This window comes from Somniosus microcephalus, chromosome 1 (assembly GCF_052327205.1).
Source record: "Somniosus microcephalus isolate GS21.2 chromosome 1, FLI_Smic_1.0, whole genome shotgun sequence".
Lineage (NCBI taxonomy): Eukaryota > Metazoa > Chordata > Chondrichthyes > Squaliformes > Somniosidae > Somniosus > Somniosus microcephalus.
In genome coordinates, this window is record NC_140987.1 from 396211992 (window position 1) to 396237247 (window position 25256).

General features: G+C 53.0%; 1 protein-coding gene across 1 annotated transcript in view; it reads right to left on the reverse strand.

Moving 5' to 3' along the window:
• Positions 1-25256, reverse strand: part of LOC147125125 (rho GTPase-activating protein 6-like) — a 341140-nt gene that overhangs the window by 233389 nt on the left and 82495 nt on the right. Inside the window, exon 2 of the mRNA XM_085997712.1 lies at positions 3356-3440. Within this exon, the coding sequence (XP_085853838.1) occupies positions 3356-3440 (85 nt within the window). The remainder of the gene's footprint in view (positions 1-3355; positions 3441-25256) is intronic.

Genomic DNA, 25256 nt, shown 5'->3' on the forward strand with positions numbered 1-25256 from the left:
CACTTCCTATTTGAATCCCTTGGGTCCGGCTTCTGCCTTGCCAACAAACTGAGGCCACCGAGGTCAATGTCACTAATGACACCCGATATGACTGTGACCAAAGTGTGGTTTTTCTCTTTGCAGCTTTTGACAAACTTAACCACTCCATCCTCCTCCACCATCTCTCCTCTGTGCTCCATTTAGAGCCAGGCCTTTCAGGAGTGAAATTAGGAAACACTTCTACATGCAAAGGGTGGTAGAAGTTTGGAACTCTCTTCTGCAAATGGCAATTGATGCTGGGTCAACTGTTAATTTTAAATCTGAGATTGTATATTTTTGTTGACCAAAGGTATTAAGGTATATGGGGCAAAGGCATGTGTATGGAATTAGGTCACAGATCAGCCATGATCTCACTGAATGGCGGAACAAGCTCAAGGGGCTAAATGGCCTCCTCCTGTTCCTATGTACCTCTTTGGCACCATTAAAACTTAGCACCATTCCTACCTGTCCCAGCAAAGCCAGTACATCACCCTTAAAGGTTTATTCTCCCTCCCCCGCTTCTGATGTGCACTGAGGCTCCATCCTCAGCACTCTCCTATTCCTCAATTACATGCCTTCCATTGGTGACAGCACCAGTAAGCATGGAGTAAGCTTCCATATATATGCCAATAACACACAGCACTGTTTCAATAACACTACTCAAGATTCATGGCTGTCACTGTGCCATCTGTCCGGTGGATGTCAAGTCCTGGAAAAACCAAAACATTGTCCAGCTCAACATCAGCAAGACAGAAGCCATCTGGTGCAGCTCCCACCAGAAGCTTTATGCTGCCGACAGTGATTTGAGATTTATTCTCTACTGGGAATGGCCCTGCCCCCAAAAAACTTTGATTTTTGATATTTTATTTGGTCTATTTTTGAGCATTTTGTAGCCTACAGTAATTCTCTCTTTCAGATCAAAACTAATTTCTCCTGGATAGGTTACAGATATTTAAATAAAAGTAAATAAAAGCAGTTGCTCTTTTGAGTCTTGTCAAAAAGATTTATTTTTTTGACAGAACCGAAAAGTCTTTTTCTCTATTAATGGAGTTATGACTTTGGGAGTTGGACTGGGGGAATTAAAAGTTTTCTTGTAAGTGTTTTTCTCTCTTTCTAAACAGGACTTTGTAGGCAAGCAGTTATGCCATGGGAAGTCTACTGAAAAGGGAAAATGATTGCAATACAGTGTGTATTCCTTTAAAGTTCTATTGGAAAGGGCTTTTGCAAAATTGTTTAAAATTACTTCTCTGGAAGGAGAATGACTAACCTTCTTGAGGAGGTTGATTTTGATGCTTTCCTTGATAGGTCTGCAGCTATTTCATTGGCCCCTGCAGCTGCATCTAGCTCACATAACAATTCTGTAAGTACTAATGGCCCCTTTTTTGTTTTCTGTCAAATTGACTTTGCTCATGTATCTGAGGATACGTTTCAGCTACTCAACTCAACAAGGAAGAATAGTTACAAGAGCTGCAACATCCAAATCGAATAAAAGCTAAACATAGATATCATCATCTAAATATTCAGGGTGTGCTGCAGGTGCCTGTCGTGACTCCACAGGCAGCTTGCCTGACAAAGGAATGCAATTTTGGGTCACCTGTCTCGCCAACAGCGACCCTCTGTTAAGACCCTGGGAGTGGGGTGATCCTCCAGCCTCCATCTTCAGCACAGGGATCGTTCCCGATGCCCATTTGCTGCGTTAAGAATGGCCTAAAAGAATTTCAATGTCATTTTCCTTTTTACCTCATGCCACCAGTCAATTAATAAAAAATAAAAAAATCTAGCTTTTCCAATCCAGAGACCACTAACGTAGCTCCTTTACACCTTACCCGGTTTGGCCTATATGTGACTCCAAACCCACAGCAATGTGGTTGACTCTTAACTGCCCTCTGAAATGGCCTAGCAAGTCACTCAGTTGTATCAAACTGCTACAAAAAAACAATAATAAGAATAAAATTGGATGGACGACCTGACATCGAACTAGGCATTGGATTCGGACACGACAAAGACACACCCCGCCCAGTCGACCCTTCAAAGTCCTCCTCACTAACATCTGGGGACTTGTGCCAAAATTGGGAGAGCTGTCCCACAGACTAGTCAAGCAACAGCCTGACACAGTTATGCTCACAGAATCATACCTATGAGCCAATGGCCCAGACTCCTCCATCACCATCCCTGGGTATATACTTTCCCACCGGCAGGACAGACACACCAGGGGTGGCAGCACAGTGCTATACAGTCAGGAGGGAGTGGCCCTGGAAGTCCTCAACATTGACTCCGGACACCATGAAGTCTCATGGCATCAGGTCAAACATGGGCAAGGAAACATCCTGCTGATTACCACCTACCGCCCTCCATCAGCTGATGAATCAGTACTCCTCCATGTTGAACACCACTTGGAAAAAGCACTGAGAGTAGCAAGGGCACAGAATTTAATCTGGGAAGGAGACTTCAATGTCCATCACCAGGAGTGGCTCGGTAGCACCACTACTGACTGAGCTGGCTGAGTTCTGAAGGACATTGCTGCCAGACTGAGCTTGTGGCAGGTGGGGAGAGAACCAACACGAGGGAAAAACCTACTTGACCTTGTCCTCGCCAATCTACCTGTTGCAGATGCATCTGTCCATGACAGCATTGGTAGCAGTGACCACCGCACAGTCCTTGTGGAGACGAAGTCATGTCTTCACACTGAGGACACCCTCCATCGTGTGGTGTGGCACAACCACAGTGCTAAATGGGATAGATTTAGAACAGATCTAACAGCTCAAAACTGGGCATCCATGAGGCACTGTGGGCCATCAGCAGCAGCAAAATTGTATTCCACCACAATCTGTAACCTCATGGCCTGTCATATCCCTTACTCTACCATTACCATCAAGTCAAGCGACCAACCATGGTTCAATGAGGAGTGTAGAAGAGCATGCCAGGAGCAGCACCAGGCGTACCTAAAAATGAGATGCCAATCTGGGGAAGCGGCAACACAGGACTACATGCATGCTAAACAGCGGAAGCAGCATGCTATAGACAGAGCTCAGCAATCCCACAATCAACGGATCAGATCAAAGCTCTGCAGTCCTGCCACATCTTGTTGTGAATGGTGGTGGACAATTAAACAACTAATGGGAGGAGGTGTTTCCATGAACATCCCCATCCTCAATGATGACAGAGCCCAGCACGTGAGTGCAAAAGACAAGGCTGAAGCGTTTGCAACCATCTTCAGCCAGATGTGCCGAATAGATGATCCATCTTGGCCTCCTCCATTACAGATGCTAGTCTTCAGCCAATTTGATTCACTCTACGTGATTTAACAGTAAACAAGTAAGCAGCCATCAGAACTTACAATTTCGGGTAGGACGTTTTTCAGGCGTCCTTGGGACGCAGAATGTTGTGCCCCAAAATTGATCCTTTTGGCACCTGTTTTATGCCTGTAAAACAAAAACAACAAGGACCAATTTCTATTCCCAACCTGTGTTTGTTGATAATTGAAAGACATTTTCTAGGTAGGGTATTTTTTCAGGAAAGAATGGGTGCATTTGAATTGCTTGGGAGGTAAAAATAAACTACCTCAGAATATAGGAATTAGCATTGGGAAATAACAGAAAGAGCTTGAATTTATATAGTGCTATTCCCATTCTCAGACACCCTGAAGCACTTTGCAGCCAATGAATTACGTTGGAAGTGCAGTCGTTATAGTTATGTACATAAATGCAGCAGTCAATATATGTTTAACATCTCATCCAAAAGACAGCATCTCCAGCAGTGCAGCAATACCTCAGTACGGCATTGAAGAAGATTATGTGCTCAAGTCCTGGAGTGGGGCTTGTGGAGCTTGAAGTATTTTGTTGAGACTGGAGAACCATAGCTCATAATGGCCCAGAAATTCGGGTCGGGGGCTTCCCGCGGGTGCAAGCCCCCGACCTACACTTACCTAGCGCGCCGGCAGTTGAGGCCTGGGCCTGCGTGGATTTCCTCTCTGTGGCCCGGTCCAGCTCCCGGCGCGCTGTGCTTGCGTGATCCAGCGGCGTAGTTAGTGCGATGCGTCCGCTGGGATCACGTGAGCCATGGGCAACCAATCGGAGAAGGGAAAAGCCCATTCATAAGATTGACAGAAAGACCTGTCAAACTTATGAATACTCTGGCCCCCAAAACAGTAGTTAACCTTCAAATAATTTTTTTTTTAAATCACACTTTTTAAATAAACAATAATTTAAATTTTTGAAAAAAATAATTTTATAAGAAAACGGGGCTAAAAATACACTTACCTTACTTTAAAGTATTTAAAAATAATAAACCTGTGGAAAAAATGTTTTAATTTTAATTAATTGACCACTTACCTTTTAAAATGAAGTCCTTATGCCTGGTTTTTACATTCCTAAAATGTAGAGACTTACCCGCACGGAAAAACCTGTAAAAAAAAGGAAGTTCAACACGCACGCGCAGACTCCCGCGCGCACGCGTTCGACCTCTCAACCCCTTCCTTCAGAGGATCGGAAGTGCATGCAAGAAACCGGCACTTCCATCGGGTCCACGCGTGAGTACTCCGTGCGTACTCACGCGTTGGGACCCGAATTTCTGGGCCAATGTGTATAGTTCCACCAGGAATGGGGAAGGCAGGCCAGCTGATGGCAGTAGTAACAATTTAATGATTTTTATCCACAGGGATCAAGGTCATTTACATAGGGTAAACCATATAAGGCATGCATAGAATTCCTTGAAATGCTTTAATGCTAATGTTAGAAGAATTAGAACTAAATGTTGGATTTACAGGCATATACTTCCATTGAGAATTTCAATGCAGTTCGCATCTCTGAAACCTGGATGGATAAAAGAGGATCTCCCTCCTGAGTCTAAACTCCTGAAGCAGCATTTGAACATCAGAATCCAAAAACATGCGGTTCTGTGCCCATCAGCAGTGCTCGTTGAGATTTTAGAGGAAGATATTTCCTTGGTGCTGCTAAAACAAAGGTTCGGTGTTTGCCCCTTGTAAGTGGCTGCTAGCCTTTATATCCTACGGAAGCACACCTTTCCTGGCCAAAATGAGCAAGCTCCCAGTGATCAGCATTTCCACTGCTCATGTCACTTGTGAAAATCACATTAGCCCCAGAAATTATGGTGGGGCCGGTGGATGTGCTCTCAGATAGGTGGAAGTCTCATGCCACCACTCACTGTACCAGGCTACACCCAACCACACACTGTACCAGGCTGCATCTCATTGCACACTGTGCCAGGCCACACCCCATTGCACACTGTACCAGGCTACACCCCATGGCACACTGTACCAGGCTACACCCCATGGCACATGGTACCAGGCTACACCCCATGGCACACTGTACCAGGCTACACCCCATGGCACACTGTACCAGGCTACACCCCAACGCACACTGTACCAGGCTACACCCCACGGCACACTGTAAAAGGCTACACCCCACAACACACTGTAAAAGGCTACACCCCACGACACACTGTACCGGGCTACATCCCATGGCACACTGTACCAGGCCACACCCCATTGCAAACTGTACCAGGCTACACCCCATGGCACACTGTACCAGGCTACACCCCATGGCACACTGTACCAGGCTACACCCCATGGCACACTGTACCAGGCTACACCCCAACGCACACTGTACCAGGCTACACCCCACGGCACACTGTATAAGGCTACACCCCACGGCACACTGTATAAGGCTACACCCCACGACACACTGTACCAGGCTACATCCCATGGCACACAGTACCAGGCTACACCCCTTGGCACACAGTACCAGGCTACACCCCATGGCACACTGTACCAGGCGACATTACACCATGCACTGTACCAGGCTACACCCAATGGCACACTGTACCAGGCTACCCCCCATGGCACACTGTACCAGGTTACACCCCATCGCGCACTGTACCAGGTTACATCTCATGGCACACAGTACCAGGCTACACCCCATGGCACACTGTACCAGGCTACACCCCATGGCACACTGTACCAGGCTACACCCATGGCACACTGTACCAGGCTACTCCCCATGGCACACTGCTCTAGGCTACATCCCATGGCACACTGTACCAGGCTACACCCCATGGCACATTGTACCAGGCTACACCCCAACGCACATTGTACCAGGCTACACTCCACGGCACACTGTACCAGGCTACACCCCACGGCACACTACCAGTCTACACCCCATGGCACACTGTACCAGGCTACACCCCATGGCACACTGTTCCAGGCTACACCCCAAGGCTCACTGTTCCAGGCTACACCCCACTGCACACTGTAGCAAGCTACACCCCAAGGCACACTGTACCAGGCTACACTCCATGGCACAAAGTACCAGGCTACACCCCATGGCACACTGTATCAAGCTACACCCAACAGCACAAAGTACAAGGCTACACCCCATGGCACACTGTACCAGACGACACCCCATGGCACACTGTACCAGACAACACCCCATGGCACACTGTACCAGGCTACACCCCATGGAACACTGTACTAGGCCACACCCGATGGCACACTGTACCAGGCTACACCCCAATGGCACACTGTACCAGAATACAACCCATGGCACAAAGTACCAGACTACATCCACCGCACACTATACCAGGCTACACCCTATGGCACACTGTACCAGGCTACACCCCACGACACATTGTACCAGGCTACACCATAGTGCATACTGTACCAGGCTACACCCCAATGCACACCGTACCAGGCTACACCCCATGGCACTCTTTACCAGGCTACACCCCACGGCACACTATACCAGGCTACGACACACTGTACCAGACTACACCCCATGGCACACTGTACCAGGCTACACCCCACGGCACAATGTACCAGGCTACAAGCCATGGCATACTTTAACAGGCTACACCCCATGGCAAAAAATACCAGACTACATCCCAAAGCACAAAGTAGCAGGCTACACACTATGGCACACTGTACCAGGCTACACCCCATGGCACACTGTACCAGGCTACACCCCATGGAACACTGTACCAAGCTACACCCCAAGGCACACTGTACCAGGCTACATACTATGGCACGCTGTTCCAGGCTACACCAAACACACACTGTACCAGGCTACAACCCACGGCACAATGTACCAGGCTACACCCACCGCACACTGTACCAGGCTACACCCCATGACACACTGTACCAGGCTACACCCCATTGCACACTGAACCAGGCTAAACCTCTTGGCACACAGTACCAGGCTACACCACATGGCACTCTGTACCAGGCTACACCCAATGGCACAATGTACCAGGCTACACCCAACGCACACTGTACCAGACTATACCACATGACACACTGTACCAGGCTACACCCCTTGGCACACTGTACCAGATTACACCCCATGGCGCACTGTACCAGGCTACACCCGATGACACACTTTACTAGGCTACACCCCACGGCATACTCTACCAGGCTACACCCCATGGCACAATGTACCAGGCTACACCCCATGGCGCACTGTACCAGGGTACACTCCATGGCACACTGTACCAGGCTACACCCCATGGCACACTGTACCAGGGTACACCCCATGGCACACTGTACCAGGCTACACCCCATGGCACACTGTACCAGGCTACACCCCATGGCACACTGGACCAGGCTACACCCCACCGAACACTGTACCAGGATACACCCCATGGCACACTGTACCAGGCTACACCCCATGGCACACTGTACCAGTATACACCTCAAGGAACACTGTAACAGGCTATATCCCATGGAACACTGTACCAGGCTACACCCGATGCCATGCTGTACCAGACTACACCCCATGGCACACTGTATCAGGCTACACCCCATGGCACACTGTTACAGGCTACAACCCAAGGCACACTGTATCAGGCTACACCCCAAGGCACACTGTACCAGGCTACACACCAAGGCACACACTACCAGGCTACACTCCACCGCACACTGTACCAGGCTACACCCCATTGCACAATGTACCAGGCTACACCCAACGCACACTGTACCAGGCTACAACCCATGGCACAATGTACCAGGCTACACCACCGGACACTGTACCAGGCTACACCCCATGACACACTGTACCAGGCTAAACCCCATTGCACACTGAACCAGTCTAAACCTCTTGGCACACTGTACCAAGCTACACCCAATGGCACAATGTACCAGGCTGCACCCAATGCACACTGTACAAGGCTATACTACATGACACACTGTACCAGGCTACATCCCTTGGCACACTGTACCAGGCTACACTCCATGGTGCCCTGTACCAGGCTACACCCCATGGTGCACTGTACCAGGCTACACCCCATGACACACTGTACTAGGCAACACCCCTTGGCACACTGTACCAGGCTACACCCCATGGCACACCGTACCAGGCTTCACCACATGGCACACTGTACCAGGCTACACTCCATGGCACAATGTACCAGGCTACACCCCACCGCACACTGTACCAGGCTACACCCATGGCACACTGTACCAGGCTATAAACCATGGCACACTGTACCAGGCTACACCCCATGGCACACTTCAACAGACTACACCCCATGGAACACTGTACCAGGCTACGCTCCATGCCATACTGTACCAGGCTACACCCCATGGCACACTGTATCAGACTACACCCCATGGCACACTGTATCAGGCTACAGCCCATGAAATACTGTACCAGGCTACACCCCATGGCACACTGTACCAGGCTGCACCCCATTGCACACTGAACCAGGCTAAATCCCACGGCACACTGTACCAGGCTACAACCCTTGGCACAATGTACCAGGCTACACCCAATGTACGCTGTATCAGGATACGCCCCAAGGCACACTGTACCTGGCTACACCCCAAGGCACACTGTACCAGGCTGCATGCCATGACATACTGTACCAGGCTACACCCCATGGCACACTGAGCCAAGCTACACCCCATGGCACACTGTACCAGGCTACACCCCATGGAACACTGTACCAGGCTACACCCCAAGGCATAATGTACCAGGCTACATAATATGGCACGCTGTACCAGGCTACACCCCTTGGCACAATGTACCAGGCTACACCCAACACACGCTGTACCAGGCTACAACCCACGGCACAATGTACCAGGCTACACCCACCGCACACTGTACCAGGCTACACCCCATGGCACACTGTACCAGGCTACACCCCATGGCACACTGTACCAGGCTACACCTCAAGGCACACTGTATCAGGCTACACCCCATGGCCCACTGTATCATGCTACATCCCATGGAACACTGTACCAGGCTACACCCGATGCCATGCTGTACCAGACTACACCCCATGGCACACTGTATCAGGCTACACCCCATGGCACACTGTTACAGGCTACAACCCAAGGCACACTGTACCAGGCTACACCCAACGCACAATGTAACAGGCTACAACCCGTGGCACAATGTACCAGGCTACACCCACCGCACACTGTAACAGGCTACACCCCATGACACACTGTACCAGGCTACACCCCATTGCACACTGAACCAGTCTAAACCTCTTGGCACACTGTACCAAGCTACACCCAATGGCACACTGTACCAGGCTACACCCCTTGGCACACTGTACCAGGTTACACCCCATGGTGCATTATACCAGGCTACACCCCATGGTGCACTGTACCAGGCTACACCCCATGACACATTGTACTAGGCAACACCCCTTGGCATACTGTACCAGGCTACACCCCATGGCACAATGTACCAGGCTACTCCCCATGGCTCACTGTACCAGGCGTCACCACATGGCACACTGTAGCAGGCTACAAACCATGGCACACTGTACCAGGTTACACCCCATGGCACACTGCACCACGGTACACCCAATGGCACACTGAAACAGGCTACACCCCATGGAACACTGTACCAGGCTACACCCCATGCCACACTGTACCAGGCTACACCCCGAGGCACACTGTACCAGGCTACACTCCACGGCACACTGTACCAAGCTACACTCCACCGCACACTGTACCAGGCTACACCCCATTGCACAATGTACCAGGCTACACCCAACGCACACTGTACCAGGCTACAACCCGTGGCACAAGTACCAGGCTACACCCACTGCACACTGTACCAGGCTACACCCCATGACACACTGTACCAGGCTACACCCCATTGCACACTGAACCAGTCTAAACCTCTTGGCACACTGTCCCAAGCTACACCCAATGGCACTCTGTAACAGGCTGCACCCAATGCACACTGTACCAGGCTCTACCACATGACACACTGTACCAGGCTACACCCCATGGTGCACTGTACCAGGCTACACCCCATGACACACTGTACCAGGCTACACCCCATGGCACAATGTACCAGGCTACTCTGCATGGCACACCGTATCAGGCTTCACAATATGGCACACTGTACCAGGCTACACTCCATGGCACAATGTACCAGGCTACACGCCACCGCACACTGTGCCAGGCTACACCCCATGGCACACTGTAGCAGGCTATAAACCATGGCACACTGTATCAGGTTACACCCCATGGCACACTGAAACTGGCTACCCCCATGGAACACTGTACCAGGCTATACCCCCATGGCACACTGTACCAGGCTACACCTCAAGGCACACTGTAGCAGGCTACACCCCATGGCACACTGTAACAGGCTACACCCCATGGAACACTGTACCAGGCTACACCCCGTGCCATACTGTACCAGGCTACACCCCATGACACACTGTATCAGACTACACCCCATGGCACACTGTATCAGGCTACAGCCCATGGAACACTATACCAGGCTACACCCCAAGGCACACTGTATCAGGCTACAGCCCATGAAATACTGTACCAGGCTACACCCCATGGCACACTGCACCAGGCTGCACCCCATTGCACACTGAACCAGGCTAAATCCCACGGCACACTGTACCAGGCTACAACCCTTGGCACAATATACCAGGCTACACCCAATGTACGCTGTATCAGGATACGCCCCAAGGCACACTGAACCAGGCTACACCCCATGGCACACTGTACCAGGCTACACCCCATGGAACACTGTACCAGGCTACACCCCAAGGCACACTGTACCAGGCTACATAATATGGCACGCAGTACCAGGCTACACCCCTTGGCACAATGTACCAGGCTACACCCAACACACACTGTACCAGGCTACAACCCACGGCACAATGTACCAGGCTACACCCACCGCACACTGTACCAGGCTACACCCCATGGCACACTGTACCAGGCTACACCTCAAGGCACACTGTATCAGGCTACACCCCAAGGCACACTGTATCATGCTACATCCCATGGAACACTGTACCAGGCTACACCCGATGCCATGCTGTACCAGACTACACCCCATGACACACTGTATCAGGCTACACCCCATGGCACACTGTTACAGGCTACAACCCAAGGCACACTGTACCAGGCTACACCCAACGCACAATGTACCAGGCTACAACCCGTGGCACAATGTACCAGGCTACACCCACCGCACACTGTAACAGGCTACACCCCATGACACACTGTACCAGGCTACACCCCATTGCACACTGAACCAGGCTAAACCTCTTGGCACACTGTACCAAGCTACACCCAATGGCACACTGTACCAGGTTACACCCCTTGGCACACTGTACCAGGTTACACCCCATGGTGCACTATACCAGGCTACACCCCATGGTGCACTGTATCAGGCTACACCTCATGACACACTCTACTAGGCAACACCCCTTGGCATACTGTAACAGGCTACACCCCATGGCACAATGTTCCAGGCTACTCCCCATGGCTCACCGTACCAGGCTTCACCACATGGCACACTGTAGCAGGCTACAAACCATGGCACACTGTACCAGGTTACACCCCATGGCACACTGCACCACGGTACACCCAATGGCACACTGAAACAGGCTACACCCCATGGAACACTGTACCCGGCTACACCCCATGCCACACTGTACCAGGCTACACCCCGAGGCACACTGTACCAGGCTACACTCCACGGCACACTGTACCAGACTATACTCCACCGCACACTGTAGCAGGCTACACCCCATTGCACAATGTACCAGGCTACACCCAACGCACACTGTACCAGGCTACAACCCGTGGCACAATGTACCAGGCTACACCCACTGCACAGTATACCAGGCTACACCCCATTGCACACTGAACCAGTCTAAACCTCTTGGCACACTGTACCAAGCTACACCCAATGGCACTCTGTACCAGGCTGCACCCAATGCACACTGTACCAGGCTCTACCACATGACACACTGTACAAGGCTACACCCTTTCGCACACTGTACCAGGCTACACCCCATGGTGCACTGTACCAGGCTACAACCCATGACACACTGTACTAGGCAACACCCCTTGGCACACTGTACCAGGCTACACTCCATGGCAAGATGTACCAGGCTACTCCGCATGGCACACCGTATCAGGCTTCACCCCATGGCACACTGCACCAGGCTGCACCCCATTGCACACTGAACCAGGCTAAATCCCACGGCACACTGTACCAGGCTACAACCCTTGGCACAATATACCAGGCTACACCCAATGTACGCTGTATCAGGATACGCCCCAAGGCACACTGAACCAGGCTACACCCCATGGCACACTGTACCAGGCTACACCCCATGGAACACTGTACCAGGCTACACCCCAAGGCACACTGTACCAGGCTACATAATATGGCACGCAGTACCAGGCTACACCCCTTGGCACAATGTACCAGGCTACACCCAACACACACTGTACCAGGCTACAACCCACGGCACAATGTACCAGGCTACACCCACCGCACACTGAACCAGGCTACACCCCATGGCACACTGTACCAGGCTACACCTCAAGGCACACTGTATCAGGCTACACCCCAAGGCACACTGTATCATGCTACATCCCATGGAACACTGTACCAGGCTACACCCGATGCCATGCTGTACCAGACTACACCCCATGACACACTGTATCAGGCTACACCCCATGGCACACTGTTACAGGCTACAACCCAAGGCACACTGTACCAGGCTACACCCAACGCACAATGTACCAGGCTACAACCCGTGGCACAATGTACCAGGCTACACCCACCGCACACTGTAACAGGCTACACCCCATGACACACTGTACCAGGCTACACCCCATTGCACACTGAACCAGGCTAAACCTCTTGGCACACTGTACCAAGCTACACCCAATGGCACACTGTACCAGGTTACACCCCTTGGCACACTGTACCAGGTTACACCCCATGGTGCACTATACCAGGCTACACCCCATGGTGCACTGTACCAGGCTACACCTCATGACACACTCTACTAGGCAACACCCCTTGGCATACTGTAACAGGCTACACCCCATGGCACAATGTTCCAGGCTACTCCCCATGGCTCACCGTACCAGGCTTCACCACATGGCACACTGTAGCAGGCTACAAACCATGGCACACTGTACCAGGTTACACCCCATGGCACACTGCACCACGGTACACCCAATGGCACACTGAAACAGGCTACACCCCATGGAACACTGTACCCGGCTACACCCCATGCCACACTGTACCAGGCTACACCCCGAGGCACACTGTACCAGGCTACACTCCACGGCACACTGTACCAGACTATACTCCACCGCACACTGTAGCAGGCTACACCCCATTGCACAATGTACCAGGCTACACCCAACGCACACTGTACCAGGCTACAACCCGTGGCACAATGTACCAGGCTACACCCACTGCACAGTATACCAGGCTACACCCCATTGCACACTGAACCAGTCTAAACCTCTTGGCACACTGTACCAAGCTACACCCAATGGCACTCTGTACCAGGCTGCACCCAATGCACACTGTACCAGGCTCTACCACATGACACACTGTACAAGGCTACACCCTTTCGCACACTGTACCAGGCTACACCCCATGGTGCACTGTAGCAGGCTACAACCCATGACACACTGTACTAGGCAACACCCCTTGGCACACTGTACCAGGCTACACTCCATGGCAAGATGTACCAGGCTACTCCGCATGGCACACCGTATCAGGCTTCACCACATGGCACACTGTACCAGGCTACACTCCATGGCACAATGTACCAGGCTACACACCACCGCACACTGTACCAGGCTACACCCCATGGCACACTGTAGCAGGCTATAAACCATGGCACACTGTACCATGTTGCACCCCATGGCACACTGAAACTGGCTACCCCCATGGAGCACTGCACCAGGCTACACCCCCATGGCACACTGTACCAGGCTACACCTCAAGGCACACTGTAGCAGGCTACACCCCATGGCACACTGTAACAGGCTACACCCCATGGAACACTGTACCAGGCTACACCCCGTGCCATACTGTACCAGGCTACACCCCATGGCACACTGAACCAGGCTACACCCCATGGAACACTGTACCAGGCTACACCCCAAGGCACACTGTACCAGGCTACATACTATGGCACGCAGTACCAGGCTACACCCACCGCACACTGTACCAGGCCACATCCCATTGCACACTGAACCAGGCTAAACCTCTTGGCACACTGTATCAAGCTACACCCCATGGCACTCTGTACCAGGCTACACCCAATGGACAATGTACCAGGCTACACCCAACGCACACTGTACCAGGCTATACCACATGACACACAGTACCAGGCTACACCCCTTGGCACACTATACCAGGTTACAACCCATGGCGCACTGTACCAGGCTACCCCCCATGACACACTGTACTAGGCTACACCCCATGGCATACTGTACTAGGCTACACCCCATGGCACAATGTACCAGGCTACTCCCCATGGCACACTGTACCAGACTTCACCACATGGCACACTGTAGCAGGCTACAAACCATGGCACACTGTACCAGGTTACACCCCATGACACACTGTAACAGGCTACACCCCATGGAACACTGTACCAGGCTACACCCCATGGAACACTGTACCAGGCTACACCCCATGGCACACTATATCAGGCTACACCCCATGGAACACTGTACCAGGCTACACCCCATGGAACACTGTACCAGGCTACACCCCATGGCACACTGTATCAGGCTACACCCCACTGCACACTGTACCAGGCTACACACCATGGCACACTGTACCAGGCTACACCCCATGGCACACTATACCAGGCTACACCCCAAGGCATGCTGTACCAGGCTACACCCCATGGCACACTGTATCATGCTACATCCCATGGAAAACTGTACTAGGCTACACCTGATGCCATGCTGTACCAGACTACACCCCATGGCACACTGTATCAGGCTACACCCCATGGCACACTGTTTCAGGCTACAACCCAAGGCACACTGTACCAGGCTACACACCAAGGCACACACTACCAGGCTACACTCCACCGCACACTGTACCAGGCTACACCCCATTGCACAATGAACCAGGCTACACCCCATGGCACAATGTACCATGCTACACCCACTGCACACTGTACCAGGCTACACCCCTTGGCACACTGTACCAGGCTACAACCCAAGGCACACTGTACCAGGCTACACACCAAGTCACACACTACCAGGCTACACTCCACCGCACACTGTACCAGGCTACACCCCATTGCACAATGAACCAGGCTACACCCCGTGGCACAATGTACCATGCTACACCCACTGCACACTGTACCAGGCTACACCCCTTGGCACACTGTACCAGGCTACACCCCATGGTGCACTGTACCAGTCTACACCCCATGGTGCACTGTACCAGGCTACACCCCATGGTGCACAGTACCAGGCTACACCCCATGACACACTGTACCAGGCTACACCACTTGGCACACTGTACCAGGCTACACTCCATGGCACAATGTACCAGGCTACTCCCCATGGCACACCATACCAGGCTTCACCACATGGCACACTGTAGCAGGCTACAAACCATGGCACACTGTATCAGACTACACCCCATGGCACACTGTATCAGGCTACAGCCCATGGAACACTGTACCAGGCTACACCCCAAGGCACACTGTATCAATCTACACCCCATGGCACACTGTACCAGGCTACACCCCATGGCACACTGCACCAGGCTACACCCCATGTCACACTTACAGGCTACACCCCATGGAACACTGTACCAGGGTACACCCAACGCACACTGTACCAGGCTACACCCCATGGTGCACTGTACCAGTCTACACCCCATGGTGCACTGTACTAGGCTACACCCCACAACATACTGTACTAGGCAACACCCCTTGGCACACTGTAACAGGCTACACGCCATGGCACAATGTACCAGGCTACTCCCCATGGCACACCGTACCAGGCTTCACCACATGGCACACTGTAGCAGGCTACAAACCATGGCACACTGTATCAGACTACACCCCATGCCACACTGTACCAGGCTACACCCCGAGGCACACTGTACCAGGCTACACTCCACGGCACACTGTACCAGACTATACTCCACCGCACACTGTAGCAGGCTACACCCCATTGCACAATGTACCAGGCTACACCCAACGCACACTGTACCAGGCTACAACCCGTGGCACAATGTACCAGGCTACACCCACTGCACAGTATACCAGGCTACACCCCATTGCACACTGAACCAGTCTAAACCTCTTGGCACACTGTACCAAGCTACACCCAATGGCACTCTGTACCAGGCTGCACCCAATGCACACTGTACCAGGCTCTACCACATGACACACTGTACAAGGCTACACCCTTTCGCACACTGTACCAGGCTACACCCCATGGTGCACTGTACCAGGCTACAACCCATGACACACTGTACTAGGCAACACCCCTTGGCACACTGTACCAGGCTACACTCCATGGCAAGATGTACCAGGCTACTCCGCATGGCACACCGTATCAGGCTTCACCCCATGGCACACTGCACCAGGCTGCACCCCATTGCACACTGAACCAGGCTAAATCCCACGGCACACTGTACCAGGCTACAACCCTTGGCACAATATACCAGGCTACACCCAATGTACGCTGTATCAGGATACGCCCCAAGGCACACTGAACCAGGCTACACCCCATGGCACACTGTACCAGGCTACACCCCATGGAACACTGTACCAGGCTACACCCCAAGGCACACTGTACCAGGCTACATAATATGGCACGCAGTACCAGGCTACACCCCTTGGCACAATGTACCAGGCTACACCCAACACACACTGTACCAGGCTACAACCCACGGCACAATGTACCAGGCTACACCCACCGCACACTGTACCAGGCTACACCCCATGGCACACTGTACCAGGCTACACCTCAAGGCACACTGTATCAGGCTACACCCCAAGGCACACTGTATCATGCTACATCCCATGGAACACTGTACCAGGCTACACCCGATGCCATGCTGTACCAGACTACACCCCATGACACACTGTATCAGGCTACACCCCATGGCACACTGTTACAGGCTACAACCCAAGGCACACTGTACCAGGCTACACCCAACGCACAATGTACCAGGCTACAACCCGTGGCACAATGTACCAGGCTACACCCACCGCACACTGTAACAGGCTACACCCCATGACACACTGTACCAGGCTACACCCCATTGCACACTGAACCAGGCTAAACCTCTTGGCACACTGTACCAAGCTACACCCAATGGCACACTGTACCAGGTTACACCCCTTGGCACACTGTACCAGGTTACACCCCATGGTGCACTATACCAGGCTACACCCCATGGTGCACTGTACCAGGCTACACCTCATGACACACTCTACTAGGCAACACCCCTTGGCATACTGTAACAGGCTACACCCCATGGCACAATGTTCCAGGCTACTCCCCATGGCTCACCGTACCAGGCTTCACCACATGGCACACTGTAGCAGGCTACAAACCATGGCACACTGTACCAGGTTACACCCCATGGCACACTGCACCACGGTACACCCAATGGCACACTGAAACAGGCTACACCCCATGGAACACTGTACCCGGCTACACCCCATGCCACACTGTACCAGGCTACACCCCGAGGCACACTGTACCAGGCTACACTCCACGGCACACTGTACCAGACTATACTCCACCGCACACTGTAGCAGGCTACACCCCATTGCACAATGTACCAGGCTACACCCAACGCACACTGTACCAGGCTACAACCCGTGGCACAATGTACCAGGCTACACCCACTGCACAGTATACCAGGCTACACCCCATTGCACACTGAACCAGTCTAAACCTCTTGGCACACTGTACCAAGCTACACCCAATGGCACTCTGTACCAGGCTGCACCCAATGCACACTGTACCAGGCTCTACCACATGACACACTGTACAAGGCTACACCCTTTCGCACACTGTACCAGGCTACACCCCATGGTGCACTGTAGCAGGCTACAACCCATGACACACTGTACTAGGCAACACCCCTTGGCACACTGTACCAGGCTACACTCCATGGCAAGATGTACCAGGCTACTCCGCATGGCACACCGTATCAGGCTTCACCACATGGCACACTGTACCAGGCTACACTCCATGGCACAATGTACCAGGCTACACACCACCGCACACTGTACCAGGCTACACCCCATGGCACACTGTAGCAGGCTATAAACCATGGCACACTGTACCATGTTGCACCCCATGGCACACTGAAACTGGCTACCCCCATGGAGCACTGCACCAGGCTACACCCCCATGGCACACTGTACCAGGCTACACCTCAAGGCACACTGTAGCAGGCTACACCCCATGGCACACTGTAACAGGCTACACCCCATGGAACACTGTACCAGGCTACACCCCGTGCCATACTGTACCAGGCTACACCCCATGGCACACTGTACCAGGCTACACCCCATGGCACACTGAACCAGGCTACACCCCATGGAACACTGTACCAGGCTACACCCCAAGGCACACTGTACCAGGCTACATACTATGGCACGCAGTACCAGGCTACACCCACCGCACACTGTACCAGGCCACATCCCATTGCACACTGAACCAGGCTAAACCTCTTGGCACACTGTATCAAGCTACACCCCATGGCACTCTGTACCAGGCTACACCCAATGGACAATGTACCAGGCTACACCCAACGCACACTGTACCAGGCTATACCACATGACACACAGTACCAGGCTACACCCCTTGGCACACTATACCAGGTTACAACCCATGGCGCACTGTACCAGGCTACCCCCCATGACACACTGTACTAGGCTACACCCCATGGCATACTGTACTAGGCTACACCCCATGGCACAATGTACCAGGCTACTCCCCATGGCACACTGTACCAGACTTCACCACATGGCACACTGTAGCAGGCTACAAACCATGGCACACTGTACCAGGTTACACCCCATGACACACTGTAACAGGCTACACCCCATGGAACACTGTACCAGGCTACACCCCATGGAACACTGTACCAGGCTACACCCCATGGCACACTATATCAGGCTACACCCCATGGAACACTGTACCAGGCTACACCCCATGGAACACTGTACCAGGCTACACCCCATGGCACACTGTATCAGGCTACACCCCACTGCACACTGTACCAGGCTACACACCATGGCACACTGTACCAGGCTACACCCCATGGCACACTATACCAGGCTACACCCCAAGGCATGCTGTACCAGGCTACACCCCATGGCACACTGTATCATGCTACATCCCATGGAAAACTGTACTAGGCTACACCTGATGCCATGCTGTACCAGACTACACCCCATGGCACACTGTATCAGGCTACACCCCATGGCACACTGTTTCAGGCTACAACCCAAGGCACACTGTACCAGGCTACACACCAAGGCACACACTACCAGGCTACACTCCACCGCACACTGTACCAGGCTACACCCCATTGCACAATGAACCAGGCTACACCCCATGGCACAATGTACCATGCTACACCCACTGCACACTGTACCAGGCTACACCCCTTGGCACACTGTACCAGGCTACAACCCAAGGCACACTGTACCAGGCTACACACCAAGTCACACACTACCAGGCTACACTCCACCGCACACTGTACCAGGCTACACCCCATTGCACAATGAACCAGGCTACACCCCGTGGCACAATGTACCATGCTACACCCACTGCACACTGTACCAGGCTACACCCCTTGGCACACTGTACCAGGCTACACCCCATGGTGCACTGTACCAGTCTACACCCCATGGTGCACTGTACCAGGCTACACCCCATGGTGCACAGTACCAGGCTACACCCCATGACACACTGTACCAGGCTACACCACTTGGCACACTGTACCAGGCTACACTCCATGGCACAATGTACCAGGCTACTCCCCATGGCACACCATACCAGGCTTCACCACATGGCACACTGTAGCAGGCTACAAACCATGGCACACTGTATCAGACTACACCCCATGGCACACTGTATCAGGCTACAGCCCATGGAACACTGTACCAGGCTACACCCCAAGGCACACTGTATCAATCTACACCCCATGGCACACTGTACCAGGCTACACCCCATGGCACACTGCACCAGGCTACACCCCATGTCACACTTACAGGCTACACCCCATGGAACACTGTACCAGGGTACACCCAACGCACACTGTACCAGGCTACACCCCATGGTGCACTGTACCAGTCTACACCCCATGGTGCACTGTACTAGGCTACACCCCACAACATACTGTACTAGGCAACACCCCTTGGCACACTGTAACAGGCTACACGCCATGGCACAATGTACCAGGCTACTCCCCATGGCACACCGTACCAGGCTTCACCACATGGCACACTGTAGCAGGCTACAAACCATGGCACACTGTATCAGACTACACCCCATGGCACACTGTATCAGGCTACACCCCATGGAATACTGTACCAGGGTACACCCAACCCCCACTATACCAGACTACACCCCATGGCACACTGTACCAGGCTACACCCCATGGCACACTGTAACAGGCTACACCCCATGGAACACTGTACCAGGCTACACCCCGTGCCATACTGTACCAGGCTACACCCCATGGCACACTGTACCAGGCTACACCCCATGGCACACTGAAACAGGCTACACGCCATGACATACTGTACCAGTCTACACCCCATGGCACACTGAACCAGGCTACACCCCATGGCACACTGAACCAGGCTACACCCCATGGAACACTGTACCAGGCTACACCCCAAGGCACACTGTACCAGGCTACATACTATGGCACGCAGTACCAGGCTACACCCACCGCACACTGTACCAGGCCACATCCCATTGCACACTGAACCAGGCTAAACCTCTTGGCACACTGTATCAAGCTACACCCCATGGCACTCTGTACCAGGCTACACCCAATGGACAATGTACCAGGCTACACCCAACGCACACTGTACCAGGCTATACCACATGACACACAGTACCAGGCTACACCCCTTGGCACACTATACCAGGTTACACCCCATGGCACACTGTACCAGGCTACCCCCCATGACACACTGTACTAGGCTACACCCCATGGCATACTGTACTAGGCTACACCCCATGGCACAATGTACCAGGCTACTCCCCATGGCACACTGTACCAGACTTCACCACATGGCACACTGTAGCAGGCTACAAACCATGGCACACTGTACCAGGTTACACCCCATGACACACTGTAACAGGCTACACCCCATGGAACACTGTACCAGGCTACACCCCATGGAACACTGTACCAGGCTACACCCCATGGCACACTATATCAGGCAACACCCCATGGAACACTGTACCAGGCTACACCCCATGGCACACTGTACCAGGCTACACCCCATGGCACACTGTATCAGGCTACACCCCACTGCACACTGTACCAGGCTACACACCATGGCACACTGTACCAGGCTACACCCCATGGCACACTATACCAGGCTACACCCCAAGGCACGCTGTACCAGGCTACACCCCATGGCACAATGTATCATGCTACATCCCATGGAAAACTGTACTAGGCTACACCTGATGCCATGCTGTACCAGACTACACCCCATGGCACACTGTATCAGGCTACACCCCATGGCACACTGTTTCAGGCTACAACCCAAGGCACACTGTACCAGGCAACACACCAAGGCACACACTACCAGGCTACACTCCACCACACACTGTACCAGGCTACACCCCATTGCACAATGAACCAGGCTACACCCCGTGGCACAATGTACCATGCTACACCCACTGCACACTGTACCAGGCTACACCCCTTGGCACACTGTACCAGGCTACACCCCATGGTGCACTGTACCAGTCTACACCCCATGGTGCACTGTACCAGGCTACACCCCATGACACACTGTACCAGGCTACACCACTTGGCACACTGTACCAGGCTACACTCCATGGCACAATGTACCAGGCTACTCCCCATGGCACACCATACCAGGCTTCACCACATGGCACACTGTAGCAGGCTACAAACCATGGCACACTGTATCAGACTACACCCCATGGCACACTGTATCAGACTACAGCCCATGGAACACTGTACCAGGCTACACCCCAAGGCACACTGTATCAATCTACACCCCATGGCACACTGTACCAGGCTACACCCCATGGCACACTGCACCAGGCTACGCCCCATGTCACACTTACAGGCTACACCCCATGGAACACTGTACCAGGGTACACCCAACGCACACTGTACCAGGCTACACCCCATGGTGCACTGTACCAGTCTACACCCCATGGTGCACTGTACTAGGCTACACCCCACAACATACCGTACTAGGCAACACCCCTTGGCACACTGTAACAGGCTACACGCCATGGCACAATGTACCAGGCTACTCCCCATGGCACACCGTACCAGGCTTCACCACATGGCACACTGTAGCAGGCTACAAACCATGGCACACTGTATCAGACTACACCCCATGGCACACTGTATCAGGCTACACCCCATGGAACACTGTACCAGGGTACACCCAACCCCCACTATACCAGACTACACCCCATGGCACACTGTACCAGGCTACACCCCATGGCACACTGTAGCAGGCTATAAACCATGGCACACTGTACCATGTTGCACCCCATGGCACACTGAAACTGGCTACCCCCATGGAACACTGTACCAGGCTACACCCCCATGGCACACTGTACCAGTGTACACCTCAACGCACACTGTAGCAGGCTACACCCCATGGCACACTGAAACTGGCTACCCCCATGGAACACTGTACCAGGCTACACCCCCATGGCACACTGTACCAGTGTACACCTCAACGCACACTGTAGCAGGCTACACCCCATGGCACACTGTAACAGGCTACACCCCATGGAACACTGTACCAGGCTACACCCCGTGCCATACTGTACCAGGCTACACCCCATGGCACACTGTACCAGGCTACACCCCATGGCACACTGAAACAGGCTAAACCCCATGGCACACTGTACCAGGCTACAACCCTTGGCACAATGTACCAGGCTACACCCAATGCACACTGTATCAGGATACGTCCCAAGGCACACTGTACCTGGCTACACCGCAAGGCACACTGTACCAGGCTACACGCCATGACATACTGTACCAGTCTACACCCCATGGCACACTGAACCAGGCTACACCCCATGGCACACTGAACCAGGCTACACCCCATGGAACACTGTACCAGGCTACACCCCAAGGCACACTGTACCAGGCTACATACTATGGCACGCAGTACCAGGCTACACCCACCGCACACTGTACCAGGCCACATCCCATTGCACACTGAACCAGGCTAAACCTCTTGGCACACTGTATCAAGCTACACCCCATGGCACTCTGTACCAGGCTACACCCAATGGACAATGTACCAGGCTACACCCAACGCACACTGTACCAGGCTATACCACATGACACACAGTACCAGGCTACACCCCTTGGCACACTATACCAGGTTACACCCCATGGCGCACTGTACCAGGCTACCCCCCATGACACACTGTATTGGCTACACCCCATGGCATACTGTACTAGACTACACCCCATGGCACAATGTACCAGGCTACTCCCCATGGCACACCATACCAGGCTTCACCACATGGCACACTGTAGCAGGCTACAAACCATGGCACACTGTATCAGACTACACCCCATGGCACACTGTATCAGACTACAGCCCATGGAACACTGTACCAGGCTACACCCCAAGGCACACTGTATCAATCTACACCCCATGGCACACTGTACCAGGCTACACCCCATGGCACACTGCACCAGGCTACGCCCCATGTCACACTTACAGGCTACACCCCATGGAACACTGTACCAGGGTACACCCAACGCACACTGTACCAGGCTACACCCCATGGTGCACTGTACCAGTCTACACCCCATGGTGCACTGTACTAGGCTACACCCCACAACATACCGTACTAGGCAACACCCCTTGGCACACTGTAACAGGCTACACGCCATGGCACAATGTACCAGGCTACTCCCCATGGCACACCGTACCAGGCTTCACCACATGGCACACTGTAGCAGGCTACAAACCATGGCACACTGTATCAGACTACACCCCATGGCACACTGTATCAGGCTACACCCCATGGAACACTGTACCAGGGTACACCCAACCCCCACTATACCAGACTACACCCCATGGCACACTGTACCAGGCTACACCCCATGGCACACTGTAGCAGGCTATAAACCATGGCACACTGTACCATGTTGCACCCCATGGCACACTGAAACTGGCTACCCCCATGGAACACTGTACCAGGCTACACCCCCATGGCACACTGTACCAGTGTACACCTCAACGCACACTGTAGCAGGCTACACCCCATGGCACACTGAAACTGGCTACCCCCATGGAACACTGTACCAGGCTACACCCCCATGGCACACTGTACCAGTGTACACCTCAACGCACACTGTAGCAGGCTACACCCCATGGCACACTGTAACAGGCTACACCCCATGGAACACTGTACCAGGCTACACCCCGTGCCATACTGTACCAGGCTACACCCCATGGCACACTGTACCAGGCTACACCCCATGGCACACTGAAACAGGCTAAACCCCATGGCACACTGTACCAGGCTACAACCCTTGGCACAATGTACCAGGCTACACCCAATGCACACTGTATCAGGATACGTCCCAAGGCACACTGTACCTGGCTACACCGCAAGGCACACTGTACCAGGCTACACGCCATGACATACTGTACCAGTCTACACCCCATGGCACACTGAACCAGGCTACACCCCATGG